The 22173-nt window shown below is 47.6% G+C and overlaps 4 protein-coding genes across 4 annotated transcripts; 3 read left to right on the forward strand and 1 right to left on the reverse strand.

Moving 5' to 3' along the window:
* Window positions 1–163: 163 nt before the first annotated feature.
* BHQ10_008019 (uncharacterized protein) lies at window positions 164–5875 on the reverse strand (the record flags this gene model as incomplete). Its single annotated transcript, XM_040880779.1, has 7 exons — window positions 164–626; window positions 691–1040; window positions 1094–1162; window positions 1864–3802; window positions 3853–5129; window positions 5180–5445; window positions 5506–5875. 7 exons carry the CDS (start codon window positions 5873–5875, stop codon window positions 164–166), a joined length of 4734 nt encoding a protein of 1577 aa, XP_040736522.1.
* A 4376-nt stretch (window positions 5876–10251) lies between these two features.
* BHQ10_008020 (uncharacterized protein) lies at window positions 10252–10992 on the forward strand (the record flags this gene model as incomplete). Its single annotated transcript, XM_040880781.1, has 1 exon — window positions 10252–10992. One exon carries the CDS (start codon window positions 10252–10254, stop codon window positions 10990–10992), a length of 741 nt encoding a protein of 246 aa, XP_040736523.1.
* An 868-nt stretch (window positions 10993–11860) lies between these two features.
* BHQ10_008021 (uncharacterized protein) lies at window positions 11861–17645 on the forward strand (the record flags this gene model as incomplete). The annotated part of the gene is made up of 6 exons (XM_040880782.1): window positions 11861–12036; window positions 12123–12660; window positions 13753–13948; window positions 14008–14243; window positions 14295–17133; window positions 17194–17645. The coding sequence occupies 6 exons, from the start codon at window positions 11861–11863 to the stop codon at window positions 17643–17645; spliced, it is 4437 nt and encodes a 1478-aa protein (XP_040736524.1).
* Window positions 17646–18769: 1124 nt separating this feature from the next.
* On the forward strand, window positions 18770–20061 carry BHQ10_008022 (uncharacterized protein; the record flags this gene model as incomplete). Its single annotated transcript, XM_040880783.1, has 2 exons — window positions 18770–18917; window positions 19382–20061. 2 exons carry the CDS (start codon window positions 18770–18772, stop codon window positions 20059–20061), a joined length of 828 nt encoding a protein of 275 aa, XP_040736525.1.
* Between the last annotated feature and the right edge of the window lie 2112 nt (window positions 20062–22173).

Raw genomic sequence — 22173 nt, forward strand, 5'->3', positions numbered from 1 at the left:
CTTTATTTCTAGCATGCAGTCATTCACCCATGTTCTCAGCTCGAGGACTATTACCATCCACGTTCTAGACTACTGATTGATATCTGCTCGAATGGACGCACTTGAACTATCACTATGGCCTGCCACCTTCTATTCAGCGTACTAGTACACAATCACTCATCTATCATACTACACCTGTCGACAAAACAGCAGCAACCTGCTCATAAACCGAAAACACAATTCCACCACTCAAAAACAACCTCCCCAATCTCATCGTACTCCCCTTCCAAAACCCTTTCACGCCAGCCTCTTTCAGCACATCCCCTACAGCCTCCTTAATCGTCGCTCTTTGCGTCCCTTGCACCCTCGTCTTAATCGTATCAAACGGCTGCGTCGCATACACCGTAATAATCCCCGCAACGGAACCAATTCCGAACGTAGTTACTCCGTTCAGAGGGATGTGGTAATGCTTTGCACTTTCCTTGAGAATGTTGTACGATCCCATGCGTACAGCTGATGTGGCGGATTGTTTCATTGTGGTTGGGATGAGACCCTGGTAGATACTTCGCAAGCCCTGCTCGCGGATGAGTAGGGTGATGCCGTGCGTTGTGCTGCGGAAGCGTTTAAGACCTTTTGCGTCGTCAATCCTTTTTCACTTATTAGCCTCTATTTGCCATGAAGAGCACTGGAAGGATAGGGAGAGGGAAGTACAAAGCAGTCTTTATCCTCTCCGTAGGCGTAACGGCAACAACACTCTCAACACAACCCGCCATCATACCGGCCAATATCCCCGAGGACTTCGAGAGATGCCCCTTCTCATCCGCAAGCGCGTTCTTGATGGAATCAAACGTCAGGAAGCGTACGGATGCTTTGAAAGCTGTGCCCACGACCAAGGTTGTGCAGCCCGTGTATAGTGCTGAGAGGCCTTCTGTTCTGACAATGTCGCGAATCAGGACGAGAGGGTTTCTCGATATTTTTGCTGCTCCTGTCGTTCCGGTTGATAATGCCACAGAAGGAGAGTCACGCAGTTGCATTCTGGTTTTGGCAAATTCGAATGGATACTATTTCTCGTTCATTAGATCACTGTTCCCCCCTTGTCAGGTCATATACTGACTGTGCACATGGCTTCGACGCCTCCGGCGATGCCACCGGCTACCAGGGATACGCCCGGTGATACATATGCCTGACACTTCAATTAGTCTAATATTTTTTAGGTAGAATAAATCAATGCGCACCTTGGTTATGGGTCGTGTCTTCGGAGCCCCTTGTCCCTGTATCGTAGATGCTTGGGCTGCCGCCATTGTCTGTCCACCTCTATCTCCTCTATTCGAATATTATTATAGTAAGAGTATTGTAAGTTTCATTCTTCGCCCGAGAACTGAAATCACTGCTATGATAGATAATGCTTGGTATATGTACAGCTGAGCTCCAGCTAGCATAAAGCCGACTCGGGCCAAACCAAGCTACTTTCCGCGGGAAGTCTGTCTCCGTGTCTGGACTTTGGTGTCAAAGGCGGAGGATTATATGCCGATAATCGCGATATTCTGGGCTGTAGGCAATTACATGAATCGAGGTTTGCAAAGGACTTCAATTGACCTTACATGTAAGTCTGGACACTTTCTATGAGAATTCGCGAGGATTTGTCCGGTTGCTGTGACGGCTTAGCCGAGACTGAACCTAGGTAGTTAAATTATGTATTGATTCACTATCTGAAGAGGGCAACAATTTTACAAGAAATATGTAAATAATTAATCAATTTTCGCACATGATTCATTCCATGCGGATAGGTATTTAAAACTTTTCCCTCTCAAAATCATCCCAAATTGCCTCATGCATTCCTCCCATGTTTAATTATTATGATCGGGAACTTTGACCATTGCGAACAGCTTCCAAGATCAAATCCTTGGCTTGCTCGAGGCCCTCCTTTGTGCCCTTGATTTCAATGGCTTCGCCCTTGGCTTGACCCTTGGGCACTTGGATACGGCATCCAGTCTTCTTGCGGATAGTGTTGATCTGACTCCCGCCTTGGCCAACGACGAATCGATATGTCTTGGGGTCGGGAAGGATCAAATATCCAGTGGCGCCTTGCTGGGTGGCAGATGCCAAAGCCTTGTCCAAAGCCGCCTTCGCCTTGGCCACGTTATCTGTCGAACCTGACAGGACCCAAGGAATGGTAGCAGAGGTTTCTTCTCCAGCTGGTGTATTCTCAACAATCTTCCATGAATGCGTGTCAACAGCGGCATCCTGCTCGTCCGTGATCAAAGGAAGAGATGTTCCATTGGTGGCGCCCTCGCGGGTCTCGACTGCAGTTGGCTTAGCAGGTGGCTGCTGGCCGGCGTGGTCAACCGTGACCTGGTAGTCATTTCGCAGACGGCGGAAGAAAGAGCCATTGTCCGAAATAGCATGGTGCAGATGCTGAGGAACTTGGACGGTCTCGCCCTGCTGTCCCTTGAGAAGCTCTTCAATGTGAGCCTTTGCCTCCTCAACAGCAGTGCTTGATCCCTTGATCTTCACGTCGGTCCGTCCTGATCCTTGTCTTGGAATATCTATTGAAATGTTGAACTTGCTCTCCAGATTACGTCTAATATCGCCACCACGTCCAATGAGCAAACGGTGTTGCGCTTGAGGTACATCCAATGTGGTTGTGACTTGGTCCTCTCGCTCTTTGACAAAAGCGTCGATAGCCGCTGCAATTTTCTCCACAACTGCACCGTTACCCTCAAGTTTGATGACCTTCTCGTCGCTCTCAGCACGAGGGAACTTGACAATACGAGAAGCGCTGCTGTCGTCAGGTCCACCAGCCTCAACAATGATGCGGCGAATGTTGGCACCGCCGCCTCCAATAAGAGCCTTGTGGTGCTTCTTATCAACCTCAATGGACTTGGTAACGATGGAGTCGAATTCCTTGGCCCTTTGCTCAAGGATCTTCTTGGCTTCTTCTACTTGCTTCTTGGTACCCTTGATTTTGATCTCAACACGGCCAGATGCATCTGGTGCATCTTGAGCGCTTGGAACATCAATCTGAGCACCAGTTTCGGCGCGTAGCTTGTCCATTTCGCGACCTCGCTGTCCGATCAAAGCAGGAATCTGACTTTGGGCAACAGAGACAACAGCAGAGTTGGAGTGGTCAACCACCCACTGGAGCAAGCTCAAAATTTCGTCTCTAGCAGAATCAGCACCTTTGCTGGGACCCTTGACATGCACTTCGTCAGGAGCCTGGTTGTTGCGTCCGAATCGACCACCGCCAACTTCACTCGCAGTATCAGCGACAGACTGGTCGTCGGTTGCAGGAGAAGCTGCAGCGCGAGGGAATTGCACGCGCACGTTGTATCTGTCCTGCAGTCTGTTGACCTGGCTACCCTTTTGGCCAATCAAATCACGATGGTACTTGGCAGGGATCTTTAAAATGTGAGTTGTTTCATCTTCCAATTTCCTGCCGAGAGCAACAATTCTGAGCTTGGCCGCGTCCGCCTTGGCCTTGGGGCCTTTGACTTCAACCTTGCCATTGTCGACTTTGATGTCAACGTCGAATTCATCGCGTAGCTTGTTGATATTCTCGCCACGCTTGCCGATAAGGAAGTTGGCATATTTCTGGGGAAAGTCGAAGCTGACAGTGTAATCACGCTCAAGATCATCTTTCTTTTGTTGTTCAATGAATGCAAGGACCTTTGAAGAGAGGTCGTCGACATCAGTGGGGCGACCACGTAGATCAACTTCGCTTTCGCCTGCAGTGTTTGACTTCTGAACAACCGCTCGGACTGGAATGTGGTCCCCGTCAAGTTGTTCCTCCCGAGCAATGTATTTGCGCACTTTGTCGGCATATCTATAATACAGAATTAGTATGATACAACATAGTAGAAGACGTATACATACTTCGCAGGTATAGAGACCGACTTCTGGACGATGTTTGATTGATCGCCCAATGTGTTGATCAAGTATTCCTGAGCAGATTGCAGAGCTTGCTCGAATGCTGCGATATCCTCATTCGAAGGACGTTGTCTGGGGACCTCGAACTGTGCCTCAGGTGACTGTTGTCCCTCGTAAACGAGGATCACCTCATCACTGTCGGTATTTTCGGGAACAATTAGATGAACACCATATTGCTCCCTTAACTGCGGAGTGCCGTATGAGGTCAAATAGGAGTGGAAATAGGGATCGACGGGTACGGAGCGAATCTTGGCAGGTGGGTGAGCCTGGACAAGGTTCATAATGTCGGAACGAGCGCGAATAGTGTTCTTTCCGTCCCGAGAGTACACTTCCCAGGTGACAGGTCCATCGACGGCTTGCGGCAAAACAATGCGTGCATCATACGCGCGTTCGAGTTCTTTGATGATTTGACGTTGCTGCAAATAAGCGGTAAGTGCTCTGGCATGAGCGGCGGAGTGTTGGCGGGACAGATCGATACTGGCCATCTGCATGCTTGTCGCCAATTCCATTGCGCGATTGATACCAGCTTCAATCTGGTCAACAGGTCCGGTGATCGTCAAGAATTCACTGTCATCAGAGGCAGGAGGCAAGATAATCGCGCAGCCCGTTTCCGCGAGGAAGTCGTGGAGGGCAGTGTTGCTATCTCCAAGAATGAACTGATGCTGGCCGCGATTGATGGCCAATTGACGCAGGGTGAGTTGGCGTTGCAATTCAGCTGCACGGCGTTCAATCTCAGCGCGCGCTTCCTGAGCAGCGTTGCGCTCTCCAGAAATATGGATTTGACGCTCTGGGTCTGCGACAAAGCGGATCTGACCTGGTGCAGCCTCTTGTGGTGGTGGCTGGTTGGACCATGTGTCATAACGTGGGACTCGGATCTGTGCTTTGGTGCGTTCCTCAATGTCGCCGACATGAGCGTTGTGGGCGCCAGCAATGAACGGGAAGAATTCTGGCGGAATCGATTTCAATCGAAGGTTGATGTTTGAAGCACGTTCTTTCACGATCGACTCGATTTCGCGGCGGGCCATCTCGGCTGCTACAGCATCACCTTCGATGAACACATCAATAGTGACGCTGTCATCATCTTCGTCACCGGGGGCGGATTCCTCGGCCTTGGGTACCTGGACACGAGCGCCAGTTCGCTGCTGAATATCTTGTACTACGGCTCCTCCACGACCAATGATATGAGCTCTTGCGGATGCAGGTATCGGCACACGAACGGATTGCTTGAATGAAAATTAGCCAACGATATTTCCCTTCTACCAAGTCTTCATACCTTCGATCCCACTTGCTGAGCAACTTCCTTGAGGGCTTGACGAACAGCGTCGACAGAGCCTTTTCCTTCAAAGATGACTGAACCGTTGGGTCCTGCTCGCAAATCGACCGTGGCCTTTGATCGTTTCGAAATGTCTCGCAAGATGTCTCTGACTGGCTTCTTGAGCTGATTCCGCGGAAGCATCTGGGATGGAGCAAGACGCAGTTGTTCCACGTGCTTTCCTGGCAGGGTCATGATTCTTGGCGCATTCGAGAAATCCGGGGTAGCTGATCACGTTCAGGAATTAGCTTGATGTAAAAATGGCCAAGCACCGAGCTTGAACATACCAGATGGCTGGCTGATACCAGATGCTCCGTTTTGGGGAGCAGCAGCGGCGGGCCGTTTGGCGCCCCAAGCTGAAGGAACGTTCGCCGCAGCCTTGGACTTGGGACCACTACCTAAAGCTGGAAACAGCTCTTCGGATTGAACATCCAGTGCTGGCGCTTTTGTGGGCTTCGAGACTGGGGGAGCAGCGGCCTCGGACGACTCGGCAGATGGCTTGGCTGTAGAGGATGGAGGAGGGTGCTGAATATCTTCTTCGTCCACAGCGTCCTCCACCGTGACAGTGTGTTTCTCGTGTTGCTCAGAGAGCAAGGCGGCAGGGGATTTGGACGTTTGTCCGCCGTTGACAATCAAGCCCGGACCTTCAGAAGCCATTGTGAAGGAGATTTAACAATAGCGGGGTTCACAAATTATATAAAAAAAATATATAACGATGCTGGATGAATTGAATTTAGAGCGTGGGGTAGGCGTATATAGTCTGGAGAAATCACGAGATGAGATGCTTTGTTAGCCAGTGGATATTGGATGATAATCAATGATATTGAAATACTTACAACGTTCAAACTACAGTGCATTCACTGAACTAGTCTGATAAAGAATATTGCAGTGCCAAAACGTCTCAATCGATGGTTGTGGTGAAAGGTGAGATCGTGGGATGCGGAGAACAATGAAATCGGGGGAAGTGTCGTCTGCGTGGATTAATACATCACTGCAGCCAGTATAGAAGCAGAATTGAGAAGAGAGAATGGGCTAAGAGGTTAAGAAGAGAGCCCAGGAAGGAAGAGGGAGCAGTGTGCAGGAGAGACAGAGGTGGTAGAGGTGAGGTCTAGGAGAGAGCGTGAGAAGAGTCAACAACTCTGTCGATGAGAAGGAAGAGGCCACCCAGCGCTTTGTCCGACTCCCGACCCGGGACTTGGCGCCGTTGCTGGCCTGGCCGACCATTGGCCAATCATAGCAGCGCCTGCAAATCGGTGCCTTGGTGCCTCGTGGCTGCTCGGAGTTAACGTTTCAGCTTATCTTATACTGCTTAATGCTTACTCGTCCTCTTTTCTCTTTACATCGACTTCATCTTACCTATCAATAAGCTGTAGAGCTTCGGCATAATGCATATACAATCGAAGATCCGTGAAAAGACCGTCCAGAGGCGGGATATCCTTACTGCCCGACACCGAGCAACCCTCGGAATAGAGTATCACCAGACAGCCCAACAGAGCGGCAAGATAATATGGCCTTCCGAGAATAGTCTGACATCATATCATAATTGATGTTGGAATAGGCACTACATTTCAAATCTATCTGCACAATTTAATAAATCAGCGAGACCTTCTCGTGATGAAGCACTGTATGTATGCACCATGGCTACACCTGGCCCTTTGGCTTCAGCTTTGATTTGTGCTAAGTACAGTTAAATTCGACAACGTAGGGTTAGACTGGCTATTCGCCGGTACAAAGCACCCGGCATCATTCTACGCCATCCACTATTGTGGTGCGACAATATATACGAAAGAGGTCGAAAAGACTGTTGGTAGGAAATGCTCCATCCATGCTTGTTTACCTTACAAGCTCGCAGCACTGGACGCAATCAACAAGCATCTCTACGAGAGAGGTGGTGCCGCGGTCGCTGATGAGATAATGCTTGCGGTGCTGATACTAATGAACTTTGACAGTGTAAGTTCGGTTTTTGGTCCGTTCCATATCCAACAAACTCAATTAACTTAGGTTTTTAATTAGGTCAAGGAGTCCTTTGTTGACTAAAGTACATCTAGAGGGACTCGGGAAGATAGTTAACTTGCGAGGTGGACTGGAAAATCTGGGCTACAACGGACTGCTTAAGAATTGGTATCGCTGTTGCCATTCTATCCTGATGAATGTGGAAAATAGAAGCTTTATATATGAGCTTCAGGACTTTCATGGAAGTCTCCTGACCATAGCTGGATCCATATGAGGCGAGGTAGAAATTTTCTGATCCGGCATATGTCAGAAAGATTTCTCTTACAGCCGGTACGAATGTAGGTCAATGTCCAAATAATCCGGGATTCGGAAGCTAACCTTAAAGGTTCTAGATATTGTATCCTTCAACTCCAGTTGCAATGCTATCTTCAACCTATGTCCAAGCCTTTCCATAGATGTTCTACAGCAGTTCCTCTGCCCATTCTCTGGGGGGGATCTTGTTGATATCTTAGCCTTCCTTCTCCGGAGGATTAACAAGCTGCTCACAATCCACTGGGCGTATCGTGTACAATCGCCAGAAGATTGGTCCAAGTATACATATCAACGAATGCAAAGATACGCTCGGATTTCACTTCTGGGTCGAAGGGGCCTACAATATGCAATTTGGCGGAATCTTCAAGATCAACGAATCATTCTACAAAAACCGATGAATCGTTAGCCATGTGTGCATTTTCCAGAATGAAGCATGAATTGAAGATTGGGTCAACTTACGTGCGAGAAGCAAGCCCATGGCAAATGGGTTGCCTTTTGTCAAAAGCCTTGTCAAGCCCATGGAAGAGCCATGGATTTGTGGGTGCAAAATTCGTCCCAATTTTTGATATCGCAACCTATTTTAGCAGGGGAATATTCTATCTGTTACGGTGCAGAGAGGGACAAATACATTGACGTTAGAAGGACGGCATTGTAGACAAATTTTGGCTTCTTCTCCTCGACAAACTTCCATGCCGCGCGTTCTATCTCGATTTTAGATGCGCAGTAAACGAGGGCATCTTTCGTTCTTGAGGTGCGTCTTTACCCCATGCAGCTTTAACTACGACGTCATTCCACGTATCTTTAGATGTCAGTATGTTTGGGGGGACTATAAACGGAGGACCGAATCAATAACCTTTGATTACTTCAAAGTCCACGCCAGCCTGTGCGATAAACGCAGCAGCAGCTGACGATGTCAATACGAATTGGTTGACGGACTCTTCTTGAACCGCCGTGCTCAGAATGCTCGTCATTTCAGCATCCACCTTTGGAATGACGACGTTCGGGTCGGGCTGAAGGACATATCTGACGCCTTTGAGCATGATTCAGATTAGAACAATATCACCAGCCATGTTTGTCACCACATGAACGAACCATCAACGCCTTTGATGCTTTCCTTGAAAGCATCGACAAGGTCAATTTGAGGAACAAACGCGCTCTCATACTTGTCCGCACCATACTTACCGGTAAAGAATTCGTCCAACCAGGGCTTGGACTAGCGGACAATTTCCCTTGCACGATATCCGAGGTCAAAGAAACTTTTGACGACGTGTGAGCCAATGTAGCCATTGGATCCGGTTACAAGGACCAGCAAACCGGAAGACAGGGCAAGGTTCTAAGGCGGCATGTTGAACTAGTTGCGGTTTGAACTGAATGCCGAAAGAAGAAAATTGAGGAGCTGTACACGCTTTTTGTACCTTTGAGAACTCATATCATACAGCACGTACATGAAAAGGAAAGAAATCAAGCTACCCAGGTACCTCTAAATGTTTGCTTCAGGAAGTTTCGAACCTTCTCGATATGTATGAAGGCAAGCAACTTGACATCAGCTCCACTTAACGACGCCTTTGAGAAGAATTTTTTCACTACATACATGCCTAGATATGTAGCAAATTTATACTATGATTCATGGGATTTTACTTGATGATATGGTACTTCCTGATTGGAACACGGTGAGCCCTAATCTCTCCAAATCTCGCTGATGGCGGCTCCATTTATCGCCGAATAGATGGGTTTACCTAAGGTATGTTACTAAGGTTAGACTTTGCGTGACTACGTACAAGCGTCGGTTTTGGGCATCGATTCGTATCCTTGATCTACATGTAGTTTCCAATGATCTGATCGATTACCCCGTAAAATTCCCACACAGCTAAAAAGGTGTACTGTGAAACGACTCGGCAGGAATTCGCTTAGAATTATCCAGTCATACCACAATCAAGTCAGCAAACATACTGCATCTGGAAAACCAAATACCCTAGGGTACCCTAATTGCCAACAGCCTTACACGGTGTCTTGGAAACTCGAGGCCCTCCTTCAACCACTTGTGCAATTCTCGTTGATAGTGGCGTGTGGTCTTACCGGCGACTAGTCCGAATGTTCTTCTCACACCCCGCGCTGGAGAAAGCGGAGAAAACTCCGTATGATTCAGAGTGAGCCTGCGATAGTAAACCTTGCACCGGTTCACTCTGTTACCAAGACACGGTGATAAAATTCAGTGAGCCGAAAAAAAGAAAAAAACATCAAACAATATGGCATCTCCAGTTCATTCGAGCTCTGAGGTTCCTACATACACAATCATCCAAGCAGATGGTCTATATAATGTAAGCCGGGCCATGTCACGAAGAGAGTGTGATCATAATTACTCACATGTGTGTCGGGCACCTAGGACGATACCATAGAACAGCAAATCTTCCAATTGAAAGACCCAAGCCGGCCCTTCAAGGTGGACTATATCCAAACGGATTTAGCACCAACAGGGACATCGATCCGCAAGCCCTGGTCTACTATCGAAAAATCTCTTCGTGACAAAGTAGATGGAATCACGGTGCTGAAGCTGCCTTTCACAGCGACTGATTTGGAGCTGTTTCCGAGACTGAAAGTGTATGTCGATATGACTAAATCCGTGCATGTACTCACATAGGATACAGAATTGTACGAATGGGAGTAGGTTACGATCTAGTTGATCGTGAAGCTCTAGCGAGACGAGGCGTGATACTATGTAATATCCCAGGTAATACCCTTATACAACCCTGGTAACGTCAATGATCTGAATGGGTGTAGATTACGGAACTTCAGAGATTGCCGACCACGCACTTGCCCTTGCCCTTTCTCTCCGCAGAGGAATTATCCTCCATCACGAGAGCCAACGCGCCAAACCGGCGGCCGTGTGGACATATATCGATACACCACTAGTTGCTCGAATCCAGCGTACAACATTTGGCATCATCGGACTGGGCCTGATAGGAACTGCAGTCGCTTTACGTGCACGTGCATTTGGATGGAATGTTCTATTCTATGATCCATATGTACGAAACGGTATAGACAAATCACTCGGATTGGAGCGGACCAGAGATCTTGAAACCCTGTTCAGACGCAGCTCAGTTGTAAGCGTGCATTGCCCAGCGACTCCAGAGACTAGGAACATGGTCCGGTATGAGCTACTCAGTCTGCTGCCCAAAGGTGCGATTCTAGTGAATACTGCGCGCGGAGAAGTGGTGGATTTGGATGCTGTGGAACGTTGCTTAAAGGAAAATATTCTCAGTGGCGCTGGGTTGGACGTAGTGCCAGCTGAGCCGTTGCCGGTTGAGGGCGCTATTCATCCCTTATTACAGGCGTATCGTGATAGAGCAGAATGGCTGAAGGGGCGTTTGGTGGTAACTCCCCACAGTGCATTTCATAGTCCTGAAAGTCTGCTGGATATACGTGTGAAGAGCGCGGAGACAATTAGGGATGTCTTAATACACGGGTCCCGGTTGAATGTGATACCACCACCGGACCTTTCGCCCATTTGAACTTTTTACGAGGCTTTCAGGCTTGGGTATTCAGTATCCTTAGATAAATAGACATTACAGCCAGGGCTAAACTTTACAGTACTTGCTACCATAGAAGTGCTATACTCAAGGCTATCAACTTATATGTACTATTCCAGATAATTATAGATCTCTGGCATGGAGACCCAACGCTATTGTTGGATTACTTTCAGCCCCCATGCTATATAACACGCTATTACTCGAACGATTCCCCACGCTCATATAAACAATACCAACTACGGAGTAGTAGCCAACGGAATCGGTATTCATCGTACCCTATTTGTTCCAGTGTCACCCTTTTACCTCCAGCTTATGGTATCTTCTTTATTGCCTCCGGATCTAAGTGTTCGTCGATTTACAGGGGTGTGGTGGTCGCTTGATTGCGTTAGTCAAAAACACTTGATGAACCAACTAGTTAGTTAACTAGTGACCTGACTAATTATTAGGCAACTGCGGTACTTACTACCAACAAAGAATCGACACCAAGCGAGGTAAATACGGTGATCTTTGAATGTGCACAAAAGGACCCATGTGACGACTTTATGGAATTGCAAACATGGTACTATACACCAGACATGCTTTCAAGTACCTCGTATTTTGTGTCATCCTTTTCCTTCTATTGCTGCGTTTCCTTCAGCTTCCGGGGCTTTCCGCACGGCGCTACAGCACTTGGAATTGGATAGGCTGCCCAAACTCGTCGCCATTCGACCCATCATGTACAGCTCCTAGTGCCATGGTCGCCCAGAGTATAAAAGTTGTGATCAGGACAGGGGGCTCAGAACCCCAGAGTAGACTTCGTTCTCAACTGTCCACAGTTCTTTCCAAGATCCCACAAGGGAACGTCCTCATCATGTCGGACATGGAGGAAGAGATAGGTTCTTACCGTGTGCATGATGTCTATGCCGACTTATCAGAACAAGAGCGTACGAACTACCCCGAATTCGCTCTGTACGACAAACAGCTGGAATATCAGAAACAAGGGGGAGATACTCGCGAACTCCAAGGCGGATGGGCATTGGGTAAATAGTAAGTGGTCAAGAATTCTGTGGCGTTTGAGGAATAGCCCCTATCAATATGTCTAGAGGCAGATGCTAACATGCAAACTTTCACAGCATGAACCTAGCAATGAAGCGCAAGATCTGGAAAATGCATCAGGAATCTCGCGGTGGGCATGATTCCTTGACGAGATGGTTCGTATTTATAGATACGGACACATTCGTTGAATGGGAAAATCTCCTTGTTCTTCTGAACCATCTCAATCATGCGAATAAGATTTACATCGGCAGTCCAGTCTGGCTGCCAAAGCTGCAGTTTGCTCATGGCGGGAGCGCATACGTCTTATCATATGGTGCCATGAAAGCACTAAATACCCCCGAGACAGATGAAAAGGAACAGCTACTGTATAGTCAATTCGGTTTCAATACAACTGCATTGTGCTGTGGCGATGAGGCCCTCGCGTGGGTATTGAAATCGAAAGGTGTCAGTCTCAAAGGTTACTGGCCAATGTTCAATGGCGAGGTACCAACTGCTGTTTCCTTCGGTGAAGATCTTTGGTGTGAGCCCGTCATCTCTTTGCATCACCTTAGCGGGGAGGGCATGCAAGATCTCTGGCAGTGGATCGAGGAGTGGAAGCATAGGACGTCTAGCTTGGTAGGTTCACCCTTCGATCTTGATTATCATTCGTATCTCCGTAAACAAGCAGCCTCCAAGATTATTTCGCTTATCACAAAAACAGCAACCATTCTTGTTCAAAGACTTGTTTCAATACATTGCGCCGCAGATAATCAGCAACCGCGATAACTGGGATAATATACATGAGAGCATGAGGATCGTCCCCAAGTCCACAGCCCCTCATAAGTCCTTCGAAAGCTGCAAGGTAGCCTGTGAACTAGACAAGGCCTGCTTTCAGTTCGTCTATGATGGCACCACCTGCGCATTGTCAGACCACATCCGACTTGGTGGCAAGCGTTCGCCGGACGAAAATCGAGCGCAAAGATACAGATCCGGGTGGATGATGGAGAGGATTCGAGACTGGACAATAAAGACTCATTGTGCAAGCGCGCATTGGCTTCATTCTAATCCATAGACCCCATTCTTCTCGGTCGCTTTTGATGCCGCGATTCCAGGACATTAGCAGGGGGTGCCTTGTCCCATGCCTATTACAATAAGCCGCTATCATGATGTAGTCGAAAAGTGAATCATCTATCAACAGTCTCCGAATTTTACTAAGGCATTAGGCGCTTGGTGCGTCTCCTTGAGAGCTCCCAGGAGCCTTCAGGGGTAGATCCTAAAACCGTGGGCGATCACGTCGCGATCACCCGTGGCGAAGCACTTATTTTTAAATTGTCGGTGCGGAGATCTCAGCCTCAAATACTTAGTATGTAGGCGATTGAGCCGCTCGCATGCAAATTGAAGATTCTATGGTAGTTCGTAGTCACAGTATACTATAGCTGCAGCTAATGACATAGCCACGTCACACGTGGACCAGTCAACATTACCCGCCATCAACCTTCGCAAAGACATCTCGTATATATATCTTCAATACGCTGATTTTACTCAGTTTTAAAATCAGATTTGGGTCTCACTCCCACGATGTGAGTAGATATCAATGGCGCGATGGGCTTGAGAGATTTCTTCAAAGGAGTGCGTAAGAAAGATGAGGGGCAGAATAGGCCAACCGCGAGCAATGCGCCCCCAACAACAACGACAAAAAAAACATCATCGACAACATTGACCACCCAGCAGTCGGCGTCACAACCCGCAACTCAAACTACTAGTAATACAACTCTTCCCGTCAACCCTCCATATGTCAAGCGAGACTTGTGGGACGAAGCGTACGAGGCTCTCCGCGTTGAGAACGAGGACTTGATTCAGAAGTATGAAGAGATCATACTCGAACATGATAAACAGAACACGGGCCCTTCGGTGCAGCAACTAGGTGAGTTCATATCAAGCTGTATTTTGTGCCCACCACAAGTTAATCCGAGTCCATTTCAGCCCCGCCAAAGTCTTCCAGGCGGGAGGAACAGTTAAGACAGATAGTGAGCCAGAAGATAGACGAAATCGACCTTGCAAAATGGCAGATCAAAGCTGGCAATCACTCTATCGTCCTTCGTGACCAGTTTGACAAGGCAGTCAAAGTCGTCATAGCAACGAAAGAGTTCATATCTTCTGCTGTCAGCTCCGAGCCTCATGCTGCATTGGCATGGGCTGGAGTTTGTGTTTTTCTTCCTGTAAGATCCTTCTTTTCGCTTCGGAAAATATTTTCTAATGTTCGGCTCTAGCTTCTGGAAAATCCTACAAAGCAGGGTAAAGATGTTCAAGATTGCATGGAGACCATTCCCTTTGTTGTTCGTCGTCTGAGAGTCATGGAAAGACTCATTCGGCCAAGCTCGGCTCAATCCCAAGATGCCCACCATGTGGATAGTATTGCGCTAATCCATGATTTTGAGGAGAGTACAATCGAGCTGTATCGAACAATTCTCGACTTTCAAATTCGAGTTGGAAGACAGTATTCAAAGAACTGGGCTACGCGATACGGAAGAGACGTTTTCAAAGCCGATGATTGGGCTGGTTTGAAGAGTCAGATAGATACGCTTGAAAGCAAATGCACTGTTCTTGCGCGGGATCTGAGCCTGGAAAAGATCGAAGCAGGACTGCAGTCAAGCGATCTTCATATTCAACGGGGATTTGAGCAAATGCAGAAAGAGCTTGCAAAGACTGCAACCAGTATTGACCGCCAGACAATGTTACAGTCAACTTGGCGCCAGACAGACGAGGAGCGAGAAGTTGTGCAACTTTTCCGGAAGGGCAATCCTTATGAAAACCAGAAGAACCGCATACCAAAACGAGTTTCTGAAACATGCAATTGGGTCCTGGAGAACAAAAAGTTCTTGGAATGGGAGCAGAGTCAAGTTCCTGACCTCCTTTGGCTGTCAGCTAAACCCGGTTCGGGCAAGTCAGTGGTAGCAAAAACTTTGGTTGATGAACGTCTGGGAGCCACCCAACCAGGTTATGCCGTGTGTTATTTCTTCTTCAAGGATATATCTACCTACCAAAGAAGTCCGACTAGCGCTATGGCGGCGATGCTTCATCAGCTGTTTTCCGCTATTCCGTCTCTTGTACGACACGCATTGTTTCCATATGAGCTCAACGGGAAGGAGCTGCCTTATCTTCTAGATGTCATGTTCGACATTCTCGTGGATGCGGCTAATGATACAGCTGTGACACAGATTGTGTGCGTTATGGATGCGCTCGATGAATGCGATGAGCACGAGCGATTATTCTTGATCGAGAAAATAACCAACTTCTATCGAGAATCAAAAGGCTTCGCGCCAGACGAACAACCTAAATTGAAATTTTTCTTGACGAGTCGGCCTTACGATGACATCCAATTTCAATTTCATCAACTAGTTCAAGAGGTGCCCACCATCCACTTATCCGGGGATGAGGAATCTGCAGGTATCAGCAGCGAAATAGATCGAGTCACAATAGCAAACGTGCAGAAACTAGCAAATGAGAAGGGATTTGACCAAGAAACGACAAAGTTCCTTCAAGACAAGCTGCTAGAAGTTGAAAACAGGACGTACCTGTGGCTGAGTTTGATCATGGAGGAGATACGTACCAGTCACCGGCGAGGGAACCGGAGAGAGATTGAAAAGCTTGTCTCGGATATACCACGAAGCGTCATGGATGCGTACGACTCGATTCTGAACAAGTCTCGGGACAAACAGCTTGCACGCGAATTGCTGCACATCATCCTAGCTGCTAAAACGCCTCTGAGCTTAGAAGAAGTGAGTGTCGCCACGGCGCTGGCTGGAGATCTTAGTTACAACTCTTACGAAGACATTGGACTGGAAAGCCCGGATGCCTTTGGGAGGAGAATCCAGAATGTTTGTGGGTTGTTCGTGACCATAGACGATGGCCATGTGTTTCTCATTCATCAAACTGCCAAAGAGTACTTGATGGAGAAAGAAAATGAGGTTAATGGTGATTGGAAGCACACCTTCCGCTCCAATGATTCCGAGACACTTATCGCCAGTGTTTGTATTTCTCTTCTTTCCTTTGAGTGCTTTGCGAACGATCCGCTTCCTGATGAAAGCGTTGATGTTGAAGTAGACGATGAGAGTGATGGCGGATCTGTCAAAACTATTGATATCGGGAAGAACCGATATGTGTCTGATTTCTATCGCGAGAGTCACCCATTCCTGGATTATGCTGCCAGAAATTGGATAGAGCACTGCCAGAAGTGTGAACTCGAGTCTCAAGAAGCGTGGCAATCGCGTATCACCACTTTGTGTGATACACGCACGTTGAAATATCAACGATGGTATTCGATATATCGGCACGCAGACGATGGGCATCTTCCCGAGGTAATGACCAGTTTGAATCTGGTCGCAGAATTCAAGTTCCCTAATATACTCCGTCGTCTCCTAGAGCAAGGTGCAGATCCAAACGAACCCGATGCGCAGGGAGCGACTCCCTTGCAACGCGCCGCTAATACCTCCCTAGAAGCGACGGAGATACTCCTCAAAGCTGGAGCAGATGTCAACGCCACAGGATGGAATACGCCGTGGGTCATCGAGGTGAACGAAAATGGTAGCGAAAGAGAAGTAAAGAAATTTTCTGGTACGCCTTTGTACATGGCGATCACAGGAGATGATGTCGATATCGTGGAATGCTTAATCCGGGGCGGAGCCTCGGTAGACCTTCCATCGGCTGGKATCGTACCATTGACTCAGGCACTTATCATAGCGCAGTGGAATGACAGCTCCATGGAGATCTTTCGGATTCTTCTTGATCATGGCGCAGATGCGACTGTTAAGACAAGCCAGCCCATGCTGCAGATTGATCTGGGTTGGACACCGCTTCATTACGCAGCGCATTTCAACAACATTGAGGCTATAGAGATGCTTCTCAAACATGGGAACGTCAACATTAATGAGCGGACTGCAACGGAAAGGGAGATCGCTGCCGAGATTGCAGAAGATGACGATGATGAAGATGTAGAGGTCTCTAAAGTTGAAGAGCAAACTGTGGAAGATGTAGACGAGAAATGCAAGGATGACCATGCTTCGTCTCAGAACAGCGAGGACAATGGTGGTGATGATGATGAATCAACCGGTATGTGTTGACGCTATTTTATCTAATACCATCTGTACTCATGCTGACTTTCATTATCAGAAGATACAGACATCAAGCCGGCCGGTGATAATGATTATGACGCTCAAGTATTCGTTACTCCAGATAGTGAATATACCACCAGCTCATATTTTGAAGAAAGCGACTCAGATTCCGACGACAGAATCCACGCTGATTTCAACCCTAAATCAACCAACGACAATGAATCCGACAAAGACAATGCCACCGTCAGTTCGGCAGACTCCTCCACAATCTGGCCAGGCTGCACTGCATTACACATTGCAATCGACAAAAAGAATGTGGAGGCTGTCAAATTGCTGTTGCAGAACGGTGCAGATATGCATATCAAGGACAGTAATGGAACGTCGGCCTTGCATCTCGCGCTGTCGCTCCGTAACTATGGCGAAACCAATAAGATCATAGGGTTGCTGCGAGAGTTTAAAACAAGGGAGGAGGTTGACTGGGAGTGGAGGCCGTCGTCACGTCAAGAGTAATGCCGTCGAGTATGAGAGCGTCAATAGAATAGAAGTCATAAAGCATAAAAGAACCGAGAGCAAAGGACAAGGCATAGGTAGTGTATATACCATATTCGTCTAGACTACAATTCTATCAATCTCACATCTATTATTCCCACCTCCACGGGAAGGGCGAAGGATCCTCAGACGAAGGGATTATAGGTTATCCTATAATTCATTGCAGACAAATATCATCAATTGGGATCTGCAGTATGAATATAGTCAACGTTATTTTAAATTTAGCGTGGCTGGCCTTTGTTATATTGTTACAATATCGATCGTGCTTACCGGTCAAACAGCACTGATGATTATCCGATTCGCCGTCGATGCCCTCTGTCTAGGATCGGTGTTTCATGTAGGTTGCTTTTCCATTGTCGCTTCGATCTAGAACGATCTAGAGGTGTATGGTTAGTTCTGGCGTGTGGCAATGTATCGAAGCATAAGACAGCGTATTCAACTTTGGAAGTTTATATGAACCACGTGAGATCCTGGTATGAACTAGTGGTCGATTCAGATACCTAGATAGCAGCTCAAATCGCACCATAAGACCAGTATATTCAAATGCATAGCCCGAGTTATTCCTCTCTGCTAAGGTATTATCGCAGCAATCGCAACGACAGCATATGCCACTCAAACCTATCAAGCCCAACCCAGACACATCTCGCTCCACGCTCAGCCATCACCACATTCTGTAGAGAAAATGGCCTGTCCGACGCAGCAGAATACCTTCTCTATAATAACCTCTGGGGAGAAGACAAAGCCACCTCAGGTTCTCAGTGCACCTATCTAGAATACGACAAAGGCGAGACGACCTCATGGGTCACCTCGTAGAACTGGACAAGCAACAACGGCGAGGTCAAAAGCTACAGCAATGTGGTGCCAAATTGGGATGCGACTGAGTTGAGGTCTATCAAGAGCATTGAATCTAGCTGTAAACCTAGCTGGAGCTGGAAGTATGTATACTGCCACTTAATGTCCTTGCTTGCAAGGAGAAAGTACTGAAGGTGAAAAGTCTCACAGGCCACGACGTCGTAGCAGACATATCCTACGGTGCATTCATATCCGCTTCCAACTCCACTACAGCCTCCCATCCGTACGAAGTCATGATCTGGCTCACGCAAATCGGAGGGGCGGAACCACTAGGACATTCCGACGGCCCTATCGGGACAGATGTCAAAATCGAAGATATCCTATGGGATCTGCTCAAGGGTGCCAACAAGGGCTGGACGGTGCATAGCTATGTAGCTGGCAGTAATCAAGATGATTTTGAGGGGGGTGTGAATGAGTTTTTTTATACCTATTTGATTGTTAATCATGCGCTGCCGTCGGATCATTTCATGTAGACTTGGGGCTGGGACGAGGCGTTCAAAGGGACGAAGGCGTGGTTCACTGTGTCGCCATATAGAATATCCCTGTCGACGGAATAGTATTTATTTTCAGGGCTAAATTTTCTTTGTAGGGCTAGCATAAATGAAGCCCTAAAGCCTAGTCTATGTTATGACTTCCCAATTGAGTAATGGCTGTCACGTTACCCCAGATCATGTGAAACCCATGGAACGCCTGCCTAAAACAGCCAGCTGACCCACGGATGTTCGAGAACACATTCTCCGCCAAAACGGCCATCCATCAACAAAGAACTCGACAAGATTCTCGGGGAGTTGACGGATGTTCCCAGCGGACCTTTATGACATGATGCGCACTACGATTAACGGTAGGCCAAGACACGCCCATGGAATCATATCTTTGTCATCTATCCATCGAATCCATCGATAGCTTAAAGCAACATTCAAACATCATTAAGGCCATCATCAAGAACAGCTCAGAACCTTCCAAGGCGAACATGGCAAACGATGATACCAATTTTGCGCTTTCCACTGGCAACATCGCAACCGCCATTCGCGATCTACCCAAACGCCCAACCACCGCTGCAGATGTAGCTCGTCTCTGGCTCGAGATTCTGGAGATCTTCTTTCCCGACGACCAAGGTTTCCAACGGAAACAGGTCTTGTCGACAAAAGATCGCGTGTTGATACAAGTGCAGCGCTGCAAAGATCTTGATGGAGACGTTTTCATTGACAGCAGGTTCAGACAGTCGATACTTGTTGTGGACTGTCGAGGAAATATAGCTGGTAGTTCTGGCTTGCAATTCAAGTCCGACGAAGAAGACAGTCGAAACGATGTTATGTACAAGTATGGAGTTGCGTCTTTTGGTGCGCAGGTCACCTTTTTGAAAGATGTGTCATCTCTAATTGACGACCATGAAGTTTGGTCTTTACGCGGAGTGAAAATGGACATCTCAAGCCTTGTCAGGGCCACTGGGCGCGACGCGACCGAGGCATGGCTGCGCAAAATACGAGATATTAGTGACGACTTGGTCGAGGAGCACCATTCTTGAGTGAATGGTGACTCGTTTCGAGTCACCCTCTCTGGCTTGACAGTGAGGTTGTATGCCTCCAAAAATACTGTACCTCAAGGTCATGGCGTCCTCAAGAGAGCAATTTTGAAGACCCTTTTGGATCCTTGGTGTCGGATAACGGCGAACCTCAAAGAGGACTTCATTGGCAATCATGGCAAGCAAGCATCTTCCGCCCTCTGAACTCGATTCTTAGCACGAATGCTAATCTATATTTCTAGATAGACTTCGTCGAGTCGGTATGCGGGCTGCAATTTCCTCGACACATCAATGCAGTCCAAATCCCAACCAACGTCGATAGAGATAGAAAATACCACTTTAACATTTTGTTTCTTGATCGATAGACTCGTAACTATGTACTTCTGCGAAATTAAAACCACCCAGACTATTTTCTTAGGCCCCTTTCTCCGCGCAGGAAAAATACGCTATGCGTCATAAGATCCACCCGTGTCTTAATGGCTGCGCTTGGGCTTCGCCGCTTCGAGGTCTACGAAGTGAGACACGAGAATCACGAATTATAATAATACCCCCTGAATAAACATATGATCATCCAGCATACAGCACGTAGTGAATGATTACACAGAAAATAATGAATTCGACGTCTGATTTCAGTGCTGCTGGGAGGCGGCACCAGCGTCTCTAAAACAACCTGCACAGACGAGCTCGGTTGGCTGCGACGTACCTAATTTCGAACAGGCTTCGTCATCCTCTCAAAACTCAGCGATATGGATARCGAACTTTATTCGACCTATTCGTGATTTTCGAAATGAATCGAATTGGATCACGCCGTCCGGACTGCGTGCGTACTACCGTACTGCAGGAGGAAGTCTCGGAACTACCAGGCCGAAACATGTTTGTTGGTGCTGGTTGCTCCGTATTGTATGACAAGGGTTGCTTGTTTCTAAAGATGGGGGGGCAACCCTGCTTGACTCAGGGACACATCACATATCGTATGTATTATACATAAAGTTATAGAGTCGATAAATCTTAGCTGCAAATTAAGAATTGGCATGGCATATGCAAGCTACCTGGACAAGGAACATCCACAATGTCATACATAGTAGTCTCTGAACTTGTCAGGTCAAAACGCTAATTTAACAGCATCCACAGTGGCTGGCCCGTATCAATACCGTCCCGCCATACAATTCGTACAGGATGGGTATGATTAGACAGTCGCTTTTAGAATGTACACTACTTTGATTGGTGTGATGTGCCCATGGCTATCAGAAAATCGCTCAATTACATTCGCCTGTCAAATAGCAGCAAGTGAAACCCAAAATCCCTGCATGGATTCTGGGAATGTCGAAAGATGCATGGATAAGCGCAGAGCATGCTGCGTAATTACGTATACGGCGATACGGCTGGCACATTAATTAATATGGGCTCCCGCCCAGACTAAGAGCGCTAACATCCACAGCTTTCACTTTGTAATTACATACGACGTAGAACCATGTCGACTTGTTTGAGGGTAGAAAATCCTGACGTGCTTGCTCAACAATTTCTTCATTGTGCTGTTCATCTTCATCGACATCTAACGACACATCGATCTATATACTATAGTACATAGTAGAGGTATCTGCACTAGTACCCGTTCCACGTGCAACTAAAAACTTTCTGCGACGGAAGGCTTGTACCAGAAGACGTTAATCCACTGGACTGACCGCCCACGACTTTCTCTCCTCATCTCGTCGTCCTCGATCACTCCGCCATCCCTTGCCGGCTGCATCATCTATTGCAGGCTTGGGCTGCGATCAATTATCCATCTCTGTACATCTCATTTCCGCTGTGCATCCACTCCGTTGCATAGCAAAGACACCTTGCTCAGAAAGAACAGTGACAGCCACCGGGCTTGAGGTGCCTGTGCCCCTCCGCCGCCATTTCTCCGCTACGCACCAATCCCCGTCAGTTCAGACTGCAATCAAACACCCAGCCAGAAGAACGCAACCCTCCGTTAATTTCTACTTACCTGCAGTTGCTTACTGACCGACAACGTCGGACCGTGACGCTCTTTACGTTACCACACCCCTCCCAATCAGACGGACCTCGTTTACTGCTGCAGCTCGGTCGGATTGATCGATCGACTCATCCGCGACC

Source organism: Talaromyces amestolkiae (assembly GCF_001896365.1).
Source record: "Talaromyces amestolkiae strain CIB chromosome Unknown scaffold17.1, whole genome shotgun sequence".
Classification (NCBI taxonomy): Eukaryota; Fungi; Ascomycota; class Eurotiomycetes; order Eurotiales; family Trichocomaceae; genus Talaromyces; species Talaromyces amestolkiae.